This window comes from Sander vitreus, chromosome 8 (genome assembly GCF_031162955.1).
Source record: "Sander vitreus isolate 19-12246 chromosome 8, sanVit1, whole genome shotgun sequence".
Classification (NCBI taxonomy): domain Eukaryota; kingdom Metazoa; phylum Chordata; class Actinopteri; order Perciformes; family Percidae; genus Sander; species Sander vitreus.
Window position 1 is genome coordinate 13287392 of NC_135862.1, and position 19156 is coordinate 13306547.

The 19156-nt window shown below is 42.2% G+C and overlaps 1 protein-coding gene across 2 annotated transcripts in view; it reads left to right on the top strand.

The window, feature by feature from the left end:
• The window catches only part of igf1ra (insulin-like growth factor 1a receptor), a 74487-nt gene that overhangs the window by 50731 nt on the left and 4600 nt on the right, over positions 1 to 19156 (top strand). Inside the window, exons 3-20 of one of the 2 annotated variants that reach the window (XM_078256904.1) lie at positions 1139 to 1439; positions 2412 to 2548; positions 3078 to 3222; positions 4374 to 4582; positions 4767 to 4893; positions 5565 to 5800; positions 5915 to 6082; positions 6578 to 6785; positions 10392 to 10678; positions 10791 to 10933; positions 11315 to 11480; positions 11605 to 11710; positions 11947 to 12017; positions 12103 to 12332; positions 13010 to 13114; positions 13439 to 13598; positions 13838 to 13967; positions 15978 to 16112. In XM_078256904.1, the coding sequence (XP_078113030.1) occupies positions 1139 to 1439; positions 2412 to 2548; positions 3078 to 3222; positions 4374 to 4582; positions 4767 to 4893; positions 5565 to 5800; positions 5915 to 6082; positions 6578 to 6785; positions 10392 to 10678; positions 10791 to 10933; positions 11315 to 11480; positions 11605 to 11710; positions 11947 to 12017; positions 12103 to 12332; positions 13010 to 13114; positions 13439 to 13598; positions 13838 to 13967; positions 15978 to 16112 (3064 nt within the window). The remainder of the gene's footprint in view (positions 1 to 1138; positions 1440 to 2411; positions 2549 to 3077; positions 3223 to 4373; positions 4583 to 4766; positions 4894 to 5564; positions 5801 to 5914; positions 6083 to 6577; positions 6786 to 10391; positions 10679 to 10790; positions 10934 to 11314; positions 11481 to 11604; positions 11711 to 11946; positions 12018 to 12102; positions 12333 to 13009; positions 13115 to 13438; positions 13599 to 13837; positions 13968 to 15977; positions 16113 to 19156) is intronic. The other variant, XM_078256905.1, reaches the window with a different exon arrangement.

Below are 19156 nucleotides of genomic sequence, written 5' to 3' on the forward strand. Positions count from 1 at the left end.
ACACTCAGTTGCCAGTGTATTAGGTGCACCTAGATAATGCAGTCTATTACAACAGCCCTGTAATAAATCCTACCTTCATGACGGTTATAATGTTAGAGATGTGTTGATTCAACTTAATGGTCATTTTGGAGGATGCAGTTTGAAAGTAGCATTTATTGCAATATGGTTGTATTAGACTGCATTAATATTAGCTATGTGTATCTACAGTAATAAACTGGCAACTGACTGTATATATACAGTGCTAAGCATAAGTGAATAAACCCATGCTAAAGTTGACTAAAAAGAGGAATAAAAAAATCATCTTTTGGAAATCGATCTTAATGCCTTAATTAAAAAATGAGGAAAAATCCAAACTTTAAGGACACCAATTTTCTTTGTGAATGAATAATGTATCATAAATAAATATTGGCATGGTTTTATTTAAGTTAGCCTAATAGCTGGTTTGATTTGCATTGAGAGATGATTTTATGGAAAGTACCCCATGCCAATCTCTAGGTATGGTGAAGGCTATGTGATGATGTGGGGCTATTTTAATTCCAAAGGCCAAGGGAACTTTATCAGGATGCATAGTATCCTGGATCCATGAAATAACTGGCCTTTAAAAATAAACATCTGCCTGCCTTTATGGGAATTTAACATACGTGTGTACTTACTTATGCCCCCTGTATTTTAAGGAAAAACATTTATTTATTTACGATACATTATTCATTCACAAAGAAAACTGGTGTTGGAAAAGGTTGGATTTTTCCAAAATGTTTTAATTAAGGCATTAAGATCTATTTCCAAAAGATGATTTTTTTATTCCTCATTTTAGTCAACTTTGGCATGTGTGTATTCACTTATGCTTAGCACTGTATACAAGTATTGTGTATGCACACTGACTCCATACTCCTCTTTAACCTATTTATTTGCTTTCTGGCCTGTAATAACACAAACACATCTTAATAATCATACATTCCGAAGCTATTCTACATTTGTACATGCCATTTAAATCACAATCAGTTTTTTTATAAGCATGAGTTTTGTATCTTGTTTACCTTTTATGATTGTTGACTTTGTTGTAATAGTGCTTATCAGTACAGACCGTTTACACCAACCTAAAACTGTTCTCTTCCACACCTTTCTCTGTCTCCTCCAGTATGCCCAGAACACTGCAAGTTTTCCTGTACAGACAAGGGAGAGTGTTGCCACAGCCAGTGTCTGGGAAGCTGTACTGAACCCAATAACGACATGGCCTGCTCCGGCTGCCTCCACTACTACCACGAGGGTCACTGTGTGCCAGACTGTCCCCCAGACACTTACAAGTTCGAGGGCTGGCGCTGCATCACCATGGACCTGTGCTCCCAAGTGCACCTGCCCGGCGACACTCACTTTGTCATCCACGGGGGAGAATGTATGCCCGACTGCCCCTCTGGCTTCACACGCAACGAGACTAATCGGTAAAGACGTACCCTTCACTTCTATTTTCCTGATGATTTGGAAATGCTATGCCAGGTGAAACTCTGCATGTACAAAATATTAGGAAGAGCTCCTTAAAACATTTTACATTATGTCTCAGATCTTTCAAGAATTTTTTGTTTAATGTTCTATATTTGAATTTTTACGGAATCACAACCTGATCTTTTTCACAGTGACATTCAGAGGTCTTAGTATTATTTACTGGCTTGTTCTGTGAATAGCAGTGGGGTTTCTCGTCAGTATTCCCAGACACTAAAGGCGCTCGTGTTCAGTATGTACTGCATAATGAATTTATTTGCATAAAAAAACCATCCTTAAGATAAACTTCACCTTGTTCCAGGCTCAAAGTAGGACTCAAAGTTGGAAGTGTGAAAGATTAAGAGCATGCTAATGATTCAAGTTTAGACTTCCCAGACTGACAGAGTGAAAGGTTCTCAACATAGTGCCTTGTTTTCAACACTCACCACTACTAGATTTTACAGATTAATACTCAAAGTTTTGTTTTTAGAAGAGACTCAGCTGAAATGTCCACTTGACATTTCCTTTGTTTGACATTCACTAAGAACAATAACATTTATTTGTATGCAACTTTCCTCCCTGTTTTGTCTCGTCAATTCCCAAACTTTCGATACCGACTATCTGCTGCTGTATATTTTTTGGCCATATCACTGATTTTTAATCTCTGTGGTCAATACAGTGAGTCACTCTCTCACGAAACAGAGTTCAGACGAGGGCCCATAAAAGATTAAACTCTCCGTGTGAGGGGTGACCTTGTATCATGCAGTAAATGTATTTGCCTTAATCCTTTGGAATGCTTGGGAGTGGACAAATGATTTCAGGGTGAGGTAGAAAAGTTCACATAGGATTTTGCTCATTCTCTGACTGTTCTTACTTTTCTCCCTCATGTTTCTTTCTTGTCATTCACTCCTTCCCTCTTCTTCTGCTGTAAACAGTATGTTATGCAATGCCTGCAATGGCCCGTGTGATAAGCCTTGCACAACCTCTGTCATCGACTCTGTTGATGCTGCCCAGTCCCTGAAGGACTGCACTGTCATCGAAGGCAACCTGGACATCAACATCCGCCGTGGAAGTAAGTGCAGCTATGCAGAAGTACTGTGATCAAATGTGTAAATGTTACAGTTTAACTAAGCTTAGTAGACCATACTATGCTACACTAGCCACCACTACATAGGATATTTATATTGTCGTATAATATGCTATATCAATCCTTTACTGACTACAGTATATAACTTTACTACACTATGTTGCACTTGACTGCCCAGCAAATATTATGATTACTGAGACAGATAAAGTTGAAGGGCCTGGTGGTCTGAGCTGCTGGGATTCAACAGTGAGGGCCACAAAATTAACATTACATCCGCTTCTTGCACTCTAACCCAATTATCACATTATGGTTTAATGCTGTTTATTTGCTCAGTTGACTGGCCGGCTCACAAGCTAATCTCCACATTTGATAAAGCTTATACAACTTAGGACTCATTGGGAAATTTGCATTAAGAGCTTCCCTGTGGAATTTAATGTGGCTTCCATATGCTGTGTGTGTGTGTGTGTGTGTGTGTGTGTGTGTGTGTGCTCTCATGTTCATCTCCTGTCCCCAGATAACATAGCGTCTGAGCTGGAGAGCTTCATGGGATTGATTCAGAAAGTGACGGGCTATGTAAAGATTCGACACTCCCACGCACTTGGCTCGCTGTCCTTCCTCAAAAGCCTGCGTTACATCAATGGGCAGGAACTCATCGACAAGTATGTCTGCGCTGTTTGTCTGCACTTGCTGTCTGTGAATGTGTGCATGCTTGTGTGCGGTGACTGAGGGCATGAGCAGTGAAGTTACATAAATGTCAGAGTGACTTCTTGTTAAAGGAGTGCCTGCCCTGGATGGTGCATGTGAACATTAAAGTGCTCATGTTATGCTTAATGGCTTTTCCCCTTCCTCTATTGTGTTATATATCATTTTTGTGCATGTTATAGGTTTACAAAGTCCGCCCCAAAGGGACTTACCATCTCCAACAGAAAACACTGTTCACAAACTGCTCCAAACTGCTCTATTGTAGCCCAGCCTTTACTTCCGTGACAAACGTTCGTCACTTTGTAAAACACGTTATAATGCTCGCCTAGCTGCTAGCGTCCTCATACTCTGCTTCTGACTGGCTGGTAGTCCTTACCTAGGTACTGCGCATGTGCAACTTCCAACAAAGATGGAACAGAAGTGAGATGTCTCATTCTGTAGCTAAAACAGAGAGCTCAACACACAGGGTGAAAAGAGGAGCTGCAGCAATGTGCAGTACAACAACTTCTTCTTTTTTTTTTTTTTTAAATAAACCATGTAAACCTATTCTGGTACAACCTCTAAATACAATTAAGAACCTGAAAATGAGCATAATATGAGCACTTTAATGTACATTTATAAATATCATGCCATGCAGACAGGCCAGATGAGTGAGTGTGGCGACAGAGCTAAATGAAAAGTCTCAGGTCCATCAGACTGTGATATCAGCAGCAGTCTTATATATGAGGGAAAGCTTTTTTGGTAATGGCCAAAGGGGTCATGGGAAGTCCTGTCGTCTTCTTGTTGTCATTTCTCCCAGGGTAAAGTTTCACTCAGAGGAATGCTGTTGAGGATGGCAGACATTCCTTTCGCTCTGGAGGTGTTGTGCATAACTGACTGCTAGAGTTTCTGTTTCATGTCCTCTTCTGTACAAACCCAGACATACACACAAACCTGACCTCATGTGTCATCCACCTATTTTAGTGGTTAACGCTGCCACCAGGTGGCTCTTTTATTCACATTTCTGACAAGCTTCTTCAGCTTTCGTGAAACATATAAATAATAAAAACACTTTTTGTTGATCTATAGGAGATGGTTGTAACCTTTCTTGCTCTCTTTTCATTACCAGCATGTATTCGTTCTCTGCCATCAACAACCAGCACCTGCAATACCTGTGGGACTGGAGTCAGCACAACCTGACTATTGGGAATGGACGTCTCTTCTTCCGTCAAAACCCCAAACTCTGCATGTCTGAGATCCACAAGATGTGGGAGAAGACGGGCATTGCTGTGAAGCCAGAGGAGGGAGACTTCCGTAACAACGGTGAAAGAGCCAGCTGTAAGTATATTCACTTAAACTTTGACAGATTGATCTACAGTTTTGTTGCGAGTGATCTTAAAAAAAGACACAATCTGTGATTTTGTTTTGCAGTCATTCGATGTGTGGGGACATTAACAAAAGGCAATGTTATGCCATTTTAATATTGTATGTCTCTCATTACGGGTCTGCTCTGTTGCAACAGGTGAAAGCCATATCTTGAAGTTCAAGTCTAACATTACATCAAGTTATACGATCAGGCTGACATGGGAGCGCTACCGGCCGCCGGACTACAGAGACCTTATCAGCTTCATAGTCTACTACAAGGAGTCGTGAGTAAACAACTCATTATCCTCTATGTCATGTTATCAAATAATTCTACAGTGAGGCAGGGTTGGTATGGATGAAGTTTTTTTTTACGCAAAAAAATATTTTATTTCGGACAGTCAAGTCAGAACTTAATGTTTCAAACACAAGATTCCACTCAAAATCACAGCTATTTTATGGAAAAACTAAATCTTAGATGATCATATCTGTCTGGTTTTGCACATTTTACCCCAATTGTTACTTACTGTGTGCAGTTCACATTTCTGACAACTATTTTCCAAAGACACGATTGAGCTTTTGGATTGATTTCCTGCCTTTAAGGCCCTCTGATTTCAGATTACCAACAATGCAATACAAACAACCAAATTTACAACATCCATGTCTGCTTATTGTTTGAGGTCTGGGTTTGATTACGTCGAACTTTGTACAAAGTGAAACAAATGGCTGCCTTGAAGGCAGGTAATACATCAAAACATTTATGGTATGCTTTGGAAAATGGTTGATGGAAATATGTAAAACCATTGCCAAAGACTAATCATATATTCAAACGTGACCTAGAATGTGTTTTACTTTCATACCAACAATGAAATTTGATGTAATGTTTTGTAAATGAATATGTCATGTTTAAGTGAAGTCCTTTTGGTCAATGCACAGCCATGTTTTGTTTTTTTACCAGCCCTTTCCAGAACATCACAGAGTTTGACGGGCAGGATGGCTGTGGCTCAAACAGCTGGCACATGGTGGATGTTGATTTCCCTCAGGAGAAAAACAATGACCCAAACGTCAGTCTTCAACACCTCAAGCCCTGGACCCAGTATGCTATTTTTGTGAAGGCCATTACCCTGCAGGTGGAGGACAAACACATTACCGGAGCAAAGAGTGATATAATCTACATTCGCACACGGCCATCGCGTAAGTCTGACCAGTCTGTTGGCACCAATACTGTAGTGATTGTAATGTACCCATCTCAGTAATGACTGTAGACTATTTTTAATGTAACATACCATGACTTTGTCTCTACTGCAGTGCCGTCTATGCCCAAAGATGCCCGTGCATATGCCAACTCTTCAACCAGGCTCATGGTGAAGTGGTCACCTCCAGCCTTTCCCAACGGCAATCTGACCTACTACCTGGTCCGCTGGCAGCAGCAGCCTGAGGACAGGGAGCTCTACCAACATAACTACTGCTCCAAAGGTGTGCATAACTTATTCTACTAAACAATAACCATATTTTTATTGTGTGAGCTCTCCTACTGATAAGTCCTTCCCTGTCAATAAAAAAAAAAAGAAGTCAGACTTTCTGGGTAATACTTTTATTTGCTTTCTTGCCGAGCGTTAATTTGAGACGATTGATACCAATCTAACATCTGCCCCTTAAATAATTACGCAGCTACAGCCAGCGGCTAGTAAGCTTAGCTTAGCATAAAGACTGGATTTTTGTACAGACAAACAATATATAATGTAAGTGAGCTAAGCTAACAAGCTGCTGGCTGTAGTTTCATATTAGCGTACAGACATGAGAGTGGGATCAATCTTCTCATTTTCTCTCAGCACGAATGTGAATATGACTACTTCCCTAAAATGTTAAACTATTTCTTTAATATGGAAAAATAACTCTAGGAACTGCAGGAAAGCAGCTGCTGTGATAATGCATCCCATTGCTAAACACTCTTGGTTTCTCCTAAAACAGAGTTGAAGATCCCGATCCGTATCCCAGCCACAGGGTTCACGGACATGGAAGAGAACACCAAGCCCACCAAGTCAGACCTGGCAGGCACAGAGAAGGGAACATGCTGTGCTTGCCAGAAGACGCCTGAGGAGAAAGACCGGGAGAAGGATGACCGGGTCTTTTTTAAAATGTTCGAGAACTTCCTCCACAATGCCATCTTTCTGCCAAGGTATAGTAAGCCACAGATAGTAGTGGAGTTAGAATACCAGCCTCACAGTGACCTTGTTAAACTGTTTACAGCTCCTGTTCTGTGCCTCCTTTCATTCTGTGGAGATGGCCATCAAAAAGCTGAAGTTGTTTGTCTTGCTGGGTCAAAATGAGGAATGAGGTGGCGGCCGCGAAATGGCTCCTCTGTGGAGCTGACAGGATCCAAGCACAGGGGCGTAGATGGACCTGACGGGGGCTGAGCCGGCACGCTGGGCTCAGCCCTTTTGTCAGGCGGTGCAGATGAGGAGACATGCTGAGTAGGATCCAAAGCCTTCTTAGCACTCTTGTGGCTTTATGTTGCCTTGGCAACGGTGTCACGGGGGATGTTAGGACCTAGCAGGCAGCAATTTAGGCAGCACAAACAAACCCAGGAGAGAGATGTGATTAAGGAGTCTGAAGGGCCTAGTTTGGCTGCACACTCGTAGCTGCTTAGGCTTTTGTTCCTCACAATAGGGACTGACATCTGTGTTGTGTTATCATTTAACTTGCTCGTGGCTAAGGATGTTTCACTGTTTCAAAGACTCCCGCTCCGTCCTCCTCCCACACGCTTTTATTCTTATATGGACAACGACACACAATATATGCATTTATGATTTGCCTTAACACTCCATCTCCAACATCCATCACAGTAAAATATGGAGACCTTTGATATACTTGTTGCTTCCCACTAAGAACACACAGCAGGTATCTTATAAATCCATAGCTTTAAACGGTGCCTCTTGAGTCTCCAAAGTTTATTCATTCAAACAGCGTTACGGTATCCTTCTTTTTTTCCTTTGCAACGCTCTTGTGGAATTGGATCGATATTGCTTTGGAGGAAGAATAATAAAGCGGCTTTCTGTTGTAATTGAACTCATGCACCTCTCTGGCTGTGTTGATTTGTTATAGTATAGCTGTCTAGGAAACAAGCGGATGGCAGTCCCAGGGCTCAGTCTGTATATGCACAGACTCCACTGTAACAGAGCCAGCATTATTACAAACCACTCCAGGGAAAGGCCTCAAAATCTGGGAGTTTTTTTTTTAAAGTTCAGGGTTTAGATCTAGGGTGAGGGGGAAGGGGGGGGGGTGAAAACAGAAACAAAAAGAAGAGGAAATGTTTTCCATTTTGTCCCCCTCCACTTGGCACTCCACTCTCCTCCTCCCCTTGCACGCTCTCTTTGTCTGGGACTCGTTTTATTTTTTTTCTGGAGCAAGACAGCTGCCAGGAAATGTACAGTGAATCCATCTGGAATTTAAATGAATGCGGGAAGAGCCCCATCAGCGATAGAGGACAAACAGAAAGTAAGGAAGGCAGACCGATTTAGTGAAAGAGAGGGAGGATGGCTGCACAAAGACGATGGCTGCCAGTGTCTGTTTAGGAGAGTATTGTGGTACGATCCAAAACCTGTTATCAGCTGACTGGAGCATGTATTTACTGTAATCGCCTGCTGTTGGTTGAAACTTATGGTGAATACATACAAGATACATTGATAAGGACTCCCTAGAAGTTATCGCTTCTTCTGTCAGATCCAGAGATTTTGAGCCTGCCGTATGTGTTGCTGCCGTTAAGGCCTAGCGCTAATAATGTGCCCTACTGGCCACAGACTGAATGTGTAGTTATATCTTTCCTCTCTGGATTCCATTGCGTGAAGCTAGATCTTTTTTTAGGGGGCGAGGTCAGGACACTAACTGTAGTAACTCACTAGTTATAAGGTCATGCTTCAGTCAGCTGGGGAGCCTTCTCACAGTGTTAGGACTGCCCGGCTTAACCCTGACTCTCATTGCACATACAGAAATTGAATCCTCAAGTTTTCTCGTCTGGCCTCTCAGTGGGTCTATCCATCTCGCTTCCTCTTATTCTATCGCTTTTGATACAGGATAGGTCAAGATTTACTCTGCATTAAATCTGCATCTCTCACTCCTGTCAGCACTCTCCTGTCAGTTTTCATATATGTTTGATGTATTTTTCAGTAGTATCAGGAGCAGTTTTTGAGTGCTGGACTTTGGATTGTACAGTTATAACTGTCAGAGAGGAATGCTGACATGTCAGTGCGACTGGTCTTTCCCACGGATCTGTCTGTGTCTGTACACTCCTTGTGTAGGTGTATGTCTGCTCAGACACAAAAGATGCTTGACTAGCTTTGCTCAGTTAGGTCTCTGAGTTTAGCATTTTATTACGCCTGGTAGAGCTGAAACGATTAGTCGATCAACAGAAAAATAATCAGCAGCTATTTTAATAATCAAATAATATTATATAATATAATATTAAGCAATTTTTAAAGCTTCTTAATTGTGATAATTTGCAGCTTGTCTTTGTCTTATTTGATAGTAAATTGCATATTTTGGGGTTTTGAAGTGTTGCCAGACAAAACAAACACCTTTAGTTTAGTCTTCATCTTGAGCTTTAGGAAATTGTGATAGGCCTTATTTTACATACATACATGGACTAAACAATGAATCGATTGGGGGACAAAATCGTCCAATTAATCAATAATGAAAATAATTTTTAGTTGTGGCCCTAATTCATAGTTTTTAGGCCCTAATATACAGTTTAAATGATGTCTAAGCTGTTTCATATGATGTAATAAAAACCGAGCCACCTGTTCATGCTGTCCTCACTTTGCAAGAACTCTGTAAATGCTCCATATAGCTGTTGTCACCTGCTGTCAGTACAGCTTTCACTCTCTTTCCTTTGTCCGTCTGCCTCAGCTGACTGCCCTGTAGGCGTCACAGGTAACTACTGTAGGCTAGGTGCCCTGTGGCGTCTGTTGATCCTCTGCTGCTGCTACAGTCACAGCTGTCAGAGCCTGCTTGCCCTCAATAATGACGATGTCCAGCTCTAGGCGGCTGCACAGCTTATCATCTGCACTATGAGACCACGTGTCTGTTCACCGCAAATGCCCTCAGTTTGGCCGCTGAAAATCGCAACAGACAGACAACAAACAGTTTGGTTCAGAATGTCAGTGTCACAAAAGTCTAAGCCACATTTTCTGTCATGTCAGCTTTTCTTCCCTTTTAGACTTTTTAATTGTTGATTGGGATCAAATCTCGCCACTCTCGCACTAAATGCTTGCTCTTGGGGGAATTACTAGAATTGTTGGGGCTTTGTAAATTATAGAGTGTGGTCTAGACCGACTCTACCTGTAAAGTGTCTCGAGATAACTCTTGTTATGATTTGATAAATAAAATTGAATTGATCAATGGACAGAAAGTTTTTCTAACTGGAAAAATCGCTTTGTGTCTGTCTTTTTCTCTTTCTCTGTCTGTCTCCCTCACTATGATCTGTCTGACCTCATCCTTCAACACAGCTCCACAGGGAGTAGTATGCAGCGTCTGGACACATAGCACACACACACACACACACACACACACACACACACACGCACACGCACACGCACACGCACTCCACCCGGTTCAGTGAGATGCTTCCGCTTTGTGTAAAATGCTTTTGGGGGTTATAAACCTACAATTCTTTGTTACGATAGGATTTCCAGGACATACTGTATACCTTTTCGTCTTTTATTATAATAACAGTGCTCACTATACTTAAATCTACTTTCTTACCGCTGTTGTATTCTCTGTTTTTCAGACCTCCAGATCGTCGTCGTAGAGATGTTTTTGGTGTGGCTAACAACACACTGCTGCATGAGGGTGTTGGTAGGGGAAACACCACCCTTGGCCCGGGGGATAACAGTACAGATGGCATTCCTCCTATCAAGGAGTACCCCTTCTCAGATGATAAGAGCACAGCAGAATATTTAGAGATCCCCAACCTGCGGCCCTTCACTGTCTACCGCATTGACATCCATGCATGCAACGAGGAGGTGGGGCGCTGCAGCGCTGGAGCCTTCGTCTTCTCCAGGACCAAACCTGCAGGTTAGAAAGGGGCCTGGATACAACACATCACAGTATGCTGTAACATCTTCTCTTACAGTGCATTGTAGACACATGCTTGTTGTAATGTTTTGTAATTGTGTCTGTTTGCCAGTCAAAGCAGATGACATCCCTGGAAAGGTGATCTCTGAGAGGAGTGAGCAAGTTGAAGGTTGTGTGATGCTGCACTGGCCAGAACCCGCAATGCCAAACGGACTCATCCTGATGTATGAGATCAAGTTCGGTCTGGGGACTGAGGTGAGTCAGGCTGGGTATAACTAAAGATCTCCTCAGACATGTTTTTAAGAAGTATCAGAATACAAAAGATCACAGCACATGAGCACAAAGATACTTTCCGCCTTCATCAGATGAATATGAAAATGGCCTTCTAGTGTCAATCTGTGCGCATACAACATTCTGCACAGAAAAGCTCACAAATCCAAGTGAAGTAACAACAGGCAAAACACATTTTTCAGCAGAGCGAGACTTAAAAAGTGATAGATCTCATAGTCCTCATACTGGCTCAAACATTGTTTTTTTAAAAACAGAATGCACAGTACACTGTTTTACACTACTTACCTGACCCTGATTGATCACTGTCTTTTAAACAGTAACCACCATGTGTTTGTTTTCTTTTAGCCTGAGAAACACGAGTGTGTGTCGCGGCAGCAGTACCGGGAGCACAGAGGAGCTCGGCTGACCAACCTGGGCTCAGGGAATTACTCTGCTCGCGTGCGCGCCACTTCCCTAGCGGGGAACGGCTCCTGGACAGAGAGCGTGTCCTTCTACGTGCCTCCGCCCATGCGTAATGCAACTATCCTCACACATTAAATACTGTGTATTGAAAACAGCTGTTGATGGATTTAAAGTAGATAAGAAACGACACCTTTAGTCAGTGCTGACCACTTTTATTTCCCTGTTCTGTCTAGCAGGAGGCGATGGTGTTGCGTTCTACTTGGTCATCATAATTCCCATCATTGTGACACTTTTCATCGCCAGCCTCACCACAATTCTCTACTTTGTGAACAAAAAGAGGTAAGTGTCTTCATGAACATGTTTTCCACATTGCCAGACAACGTCTCTTGATAATGTTGTTCTACCTTGCTCTGCTAATGAAACTTAATGACCAGTGTAATGTTAATTAGAGTTAATAGGTGTTGTTTTCATTAACATTCTCCTGTGGTAAAGAGTAGAGTTCTTATAGAGAATTACACATCCCATCCACAATCAGAGCTGCCTACTGACTAACTTAGCTGTCGTCGTTTCAACAGGAACAGCGACAGATTGGGGAATGGAGTCCTTTATGCGTCTGTTAACCCCGAGTATTTCAGTGCTGCTGAGAGTAAGAATATGCAATATCTTGTCAATTATTTCACAGTTATGTTTCGCTGTGAGTATGTGTTGACCTGCTATTTGTGTTGTGCCAGTGTACGTCCCAGATGAGTGGGAGGTGGCCAGGGAGAAGATCACAATGCACAAGGAGCTAGGCCAGGGCTCCTTCGGCATGGTGTACGAAGGCATCGCCAAGGGAGTGGTGAAAGATGAACCCGAGACACGAGTGGCCATCAAGACGGTCAATGAGTCGGCCAGCATGAGGGAGCGCATTGAGTTCTTGAACGAAGCCTCTGTCATGAAGGAGTTTAACTGTCACCATGTGGTAAGAGGGACACAGCCTAAAATGGTTACAATTAGGCAACTGAGTGGAATAAATGCAGATAAACCATCACAATATGGCTTAATATAAACCAGCATATTGTTGTACTGGACCCAGTTGCAAGAAAGTGCTCAGAATTATCATCATTTCCTAATTAATCTGCATAGACGGAGAGAGAAAGGTGACAGCATGTCACAAGCACGGAGTACACTGTGCTTGTCTTTACTCAGGCAGCTCCAACCTGCGGCAGGGTTTAGCCTCCTGGAGATTGTATAGATTCTCTCATCAGCGTGATCACAGCCTCATTAACTACGTTAAACGAATGTGTCAAAGATTTTCCCTTTGGAAAGCTGCTGTTACAGTTGTATGTATTGCTGTATAGTCATTTTTAGTTTTCTGAGGTATTCCTGGAGCTGTTTCACTACCATCTGTTAAATATATGTCCCAGTTGTGAGCAGCTACTACATTTCCTTTGTGCATTGCATTGTGGGAGAATCATGTCCATCAACACCACACTTAAAAATGTTTTAGTATGATTACTGACTGTTTTGAGTATACTTTATCATTTCCCGTACGAACACACTACATATTCCCATATTTTGCTTAGATTTAAGGTGTAGTATGGATTTGAGACTTTTGACTTATCATATCTAATCTGTGCTGTATTGTGATTGGTGTAGGTGCGGCTGCTGGGCGTGGTATCGCAGGGACAGCCTACCTTGGTGATTATGGAGCTGATGACCCGTGGAGATCTCAAGAGCTACCTGCGCTCTCTGCGCAAAGAAGTAAGCAGCTTTTCCTCACACACACACACACACACACACACACACACACACACACACACACACACACACACACACACACACACACACACTCACACAGATGCTGTCTCTCTCTAATAGAAAATGAGAATTGTCACATACACACTAATGTGTGAACACATACATAAATGCTGTCCCCCTTTTTTCTTTCTCCAACACCCATGTGCACGTTTCCACACATAGCATCCATCCCTTGCTTTGTAATGCTGAACTGTAACCAGTGTCCAGCATTGTGGCTGACTGAACAGTGTTTTTGTCATGCTCTTTACTCTCTTGCCTTGTCCACAGAATGGCAACAGCCAGGTCCTACCCCCGCTCAAAAAGATGATCCAGATGGCAGGGGAAATCGCCGACGGCATGTCGTACCTAAATGCCAACAAATTTGTCCACAGAGATCTGGCTGCCAGGAACTGCATGGTAGCTGAGGACTTCACTGTGAAGATTGGAGGTAAGTCAAGTTAATATGATGCCTTCAGCCTCCCCTGGTTGCTCAATGCTAAACCCACTCTACCGGCCTCGAAAATAAGTGTTTGGATTTCAGTGAGTGCCTGAGGCAGTGGAGTCTTAATGTAAATGGCCAGAGGGAGGAGGTGAAGGAATGGATGAGCTCTCAGGAGCTTCCTCTCCCACACAGAATGAGTGATATTTAGTGGCTTACCCAACCTCTGTTTTCATTTTTTTCTTCAGATTTTGGCATGACCAGAGATATATATGAGACAGATTACTACCGAAAAGGAGGAAAGGGCCTGCTGCCTGTCCGCTGGATGTCTCCAGAGTCGCTGAAAGATGGCGTGTTCACTACAACGTCTGATGTCTGGTATGAGAACACACCACTTCTTACTTCTTACATCACTTTTTACACTCTTACACACACTCACAAGCCTGCATAGTGCATGTATAAATCTGCCCTAATCCAGGGGGCTTGCAAAGTATTCCAGAAATGTCTACATATTTTAGCGTATCCACAGTGGATACGCTAAAATATTTCATGCTGTACTATAAAAACATATACATATATCACTTCAAGGCCAACATTCTGTACTTAACAGTTCGAACATGCATTTCCTGTCCTCCATCCTCACTGTGTATGCTATGACAGCTAGTACTTCCAAAACCATCACAATCTTTTGGTTTCCAGCTGGCTCTCTGGAAATTCCTCTCTCCATGACGGAGGAGTTTAGAACAAGATACATCTTTATTTTTATTTTTTTACTGACACCTTTTTTATGCCAGCCCGCAGTAAAATCTCAGTTTAGAGTTTGGCCACATTTTTCTATCTGGAGCGATATTGTTGTAGAGAAATACAAGTGTTTACCAGCTTCCTTGCAAGTTTTTGTTTCCCAACTCAAATGTCCCACGGGTCAGTCCCTAAGTGTGGGCTTAAACTGCTCCAGATGTTCTCAAATGAGAGGTTGCAGTGCCAGCACAAACCCACCTCCACATTTGCGTTCTCTTTCTTACCTCTTTGATGTTGTAGAGATGAAGTTTAGCATAAGACAAACCCATTATGGGCTCCTTAGGAATCCACGAGTAGGTGACTTTTATTTTGTTGATCGAGAAAAGCTGTCTGAATGTGGCTTTGTCTGTCAGCCACTTAAATGCAGTGTTGTTATAAGGCTGTTTAAAAGACTGTTGAAAGTATTCTCTGAACTTATGCCAGTTGTGAAATTATGACCAGCAAGACTGAACAAAAAAATGTGGTCTTTGTTAGTCAAGTTAAGAAGTTTCTTAATGAATAGTTCTATAGTAATCTCAGTGCAAGGCAGCTTGAGGTTAAACTGAGGTGATGTTTACTGTACTGTTCATACTTTAACTGAGGCTGGTGCTGCAGTAATGACATCATTGTAATTCACTGACTGGTACACTGTTACACAGCTTACATTACTTGTAGTACTCTGGCTTCCAGGTTTTAGGTTTAACATGATTTAGATGCTGCTTCTCTCATATTGTTCTCCAACATCCTCTGATCAGTGAATGTTGTCAGGTTACTCTTGCTCTGACCATTACACGTTAGATAACAGGTTACTTATACTCTAGATAATGTAGGGCTTTCAAGTTGCAGTAATTTAAAAGCAGCATTTTTGGCCACTTAGGGGCAGAAATCTACACCAAGCTGAACATTAAACATACAGTACATGTATTAATACATTTCAATTTAACACAAGTTTAGAATACTGTTTACATAAGAGGTGTCTTGAAGCTGAATCAATAGTTTCTTTGGAGACTTTGGGGCAGCGGAGCTAACAGTAAACACAACACTGACACAATATCACCTTGCAAAGTTGAGAATTGTGGGGCACTGCAGGCGGGTGATTCTTTGTGGGGTTTGTCACTACGAGCGTCACCTAACAATACAAAATCAGTTTGATCCCAATGACAATATAAAACTATTATAGTGCAGCTTTAAAGGTTCATACCAGTGGTTTGTTTGCTTGCTTCAGCACATAGTCTGCTTGTGTTTTGCTTTTCATTAGTTAATTAACTGCAAATAACGCATACGTTTTCACTTAAAGTTGCATTACCACACAACTATAATGTAGAATTTACAACAAACATTATAAAAACAAACATATTCACTGTAATGGCAAATAAGCAGATTTTTTGTAAAGCAAATAAATGCGCTGTAATAGACACATTCTAATTAAAAAATACTAGTCTGGTCTTTCAAATAAGAAGGATTTATTTAGAAGTAATAAAACAAAAAAACTGCTGCAGCCTTAAACTTTTTCTGCGATTTCACTAAATGTATGCAGCGCTGATCAGCATCAGATAAGAGGCAAAAATGTAAATCATTTTAACAAGATTGCTGTCTCTTTTCTCACTGCAGGTCATTTGGTGTCGTGCTGTGGGAAATCGCCACCTTAGCAGAACAGCCTTACCAGGGCATGTCCAATGAACAAGTACTGCGCTTTGTCATGGAGGGAGGACTCTTGGACAAACCTGACAACTGCCCTGACATGCTGTAAGCCTCCTCCTATCTGTGATCAGTAACCGTAATATTCAAACCTTTTAGGCCTTTCATGTTATGTTACAACACCCTTGAAGGATATATTGTTTTTTTTTATCCTCTGCTGCCTCGCACAACCTTCTGTCTCATTCATATTTGGCCCAACATCTATTTTAAGTTGTGGTTTGAAGTGTGTAGGATATCATGTGGTGTGGTGCATGCTTAGGTAAGGCCAAGATGAGGCCTGACATTAACGTCACAGGTTAAATGTGGTCCGTTGACGACATGGCCCCTGTGGTCAGCTGGCAGTGAGAAGCCTCCTCACCCGTCAGCCTCGGCCCATAGAAGGGATGCCATGACCCGTGTGTGAAAGATGTCCCTCATTCCTGCCGCCAACAATGGACATAATTCATTTATAACTCATTAATGAATTACCCCTGCTGGAAGAGAAGAGAAATCACAGCACAGTCTGCTTGTCAGCATGCAGTGCTGCATATATGTACCTCTCCTGTCCCACTCTGACCTCAATAAGAAGGCATTCTGCTCTCTCCCCTCCCACTCTCAATGGCTGACCTCACCTTAGAGAGAGAGTGCGAGAGTAGAAACAAAGAGGGCCGAGTGTTGTGCAGACACAAACCTCTCGTTTCTATGGCAGCCTGACTGTTGTGTCCTGATTACAGGAGTGTGTGGATTGTGTTACAGAGGTGGTGGTGGTGGTGGAGGGTTAGCCTCTTTGTCTGTGAGCAACATACGGGGAAGTTAGGCCTTTTGCCCCTGGTCGCCTCTAGTGCAGTGACTTAATGGAGATTTCCAGAAGACTGCTGAAGTGAGATGAAGCCAGAAGTCCATACAAAAGCTGAATAGAAAGATGCAAGAAGAGAAAGCAGGATAACAGACAGAGGGATGAGTCATATTTGGAGAGCCTTGGATGTCTCCTCCTTGTTCTGTCTTTCCCATGGTCAGGTAGCTCTGGGTCACTGATTGGATTTCCCATGTTTCTGTCTTGAGTTTCCTATAGACAAAAGTGCATTCTCTCTCGCAGGGTTGGGCGAAAAACGAAACGCAGACTCCACAATTATATTAAACAACATCATTTATTGTGGAATGTGCAGTATCACCCACAGTGCTATTATACATCAAGGTTTCACCACACTGGGGATATTGCATTATTGTGTTAAGTTTTGCAATTCTGTTGGAAGAGATTCCCGTTCAGGTTCATTAAACATTTACCATAGATGTTTGTAGACTGTTCTGCACTCACACTTGGCCTTAAAGTGTGTCTGTTTCTGATTTTATCTGAGTGTTTCAAGGTTCTTTTTGTCCATTTTATTTAGTCTGCTGAAGTTTTGGCCATGTCTAGACTGGTGCAGATTATTTTATAAAAGCCTGACTGCGCACAGAACTGAGGCAGCCATGTTGGTCACCAAGGTTGCTTACAAGTTAAAGGTGCAGTAGGTAAGACTTAAAACTAACTTTCTGTCAAATTTGCTGAAACTGACCCTATGTTCGAGTTGAACTACATGAAGCAGGTAATTAAAAAACAAATCCGGCTCCTCTGGTACCACCTACAGCCTGTAGTGCGATTTGCAAAAATCCACAGCTCCCTGTTCAGATGCACCAATCAGGGCCAGGGGGGGGTGTGTCTAACTGCGTGTCAATCACTGCTCATGCACACACATTCATTCTTCCTTGTGAGGGCTTAGGAGACCGTTTTGGGCTTTAGCGGAAAGGGGGGAGGGACTGAGAAGTTGTCGATGTTCAACTTTTTTGGCTAAGTGCTGGATCTTCACAATCCTACCTACAGCACCTTTAAAGCTCAGTCAGTAATACTGTATGTACCAAAAGTGCATGAACAGGTAAAGAAAAAACTGGTAGCAATATACAAATAAGAAGTGATGTTGTTTGACTTTGAGGAGCTCTTTCATGCCAGCTGAAGAACAAGTACATATACAGCTCATGCACCACTGTGAGCTTGCACATGTTGCTAACGTCACTGGTGACAGGTCAAATATAAGTTCATTTAGCTTAATGCCAATAGCATGTGTCTGGCTGTGCCATGATTGGCAGGATGCCGACAAGAAGTCAGGATTTTGTTTTCTAAATTTGCATCAACAAGCTTCGTGCGCAGCAACAGATGGTGGGGGAAGAGTTTTCAGCAGGCAGGATTACGCAGACAGGTTACCCTCGCGCGCCGGCCCGGCTTCAAGCATTATACGTCTTTTCATGGGAGGTCTCGGCTGCCTTGGTTTTGACATTTGAAAGTCAACTTTAAGACACTTGCTGCACTGCTGAAAAACAAGCAAGAGCCGTCCCTCCTGCTGCTTTAGAGTATAAAGCAAGGCGGGTGCTTTGGAAAAGTTTTACCCATAATTCCTCTGTACAGAGAGGAGCAGGCACCCAGCTGCAGAGGCTGTTGTAGACTGCAGAGACCACTGGAAGAGAAAGAAAACAAGAGCGAGGGAACAGCAAGAGCTGAGGAGAGATGACTGAGGTGTTTATGTCAGCGGGCCTTCGAGAGTATTCTTAGCTTGTTAGTGTATAATTGAAGTTGTGGTGTGTGTTGAAGCACCACACAAAACTGTAATAATTCTCCCTTTTTATGATGTTGTTTTGACATTCCCAAAGCTCGGCTGCTGGCTTGGCACAGTAACCTTACGTATGATTTGCTGTGCTGCTGAGTACATACTACATTACTGATCTTACTGTACAGTATGTGTTGTAATGTAGCAATAAATAAAACGTATCCAAATTTAAATATCTCATTTGAACTGGCATGTTCACTAAGAGCACCTGTCGACAACAAACCTGTATGAAATTAATCAGCAGGCTCAAGAGATAAGGGCAGGTATGAGTGATTTCACACATCCTTTTTAGTGTGTATGAGCTGTTGCCTTCAGGCTAAAGGTACATACAGTACCTAACATTCACACCAACTAATATAGGAATACAAACAAAATGTGAAAGACAAAAAGCTGGGCCTGTTTATCTGAATATAACACTTATTTTATTTTGTGTCCATTTTAATGTTATGAAAGGCACAGAATGAATTTCCAAAAAGA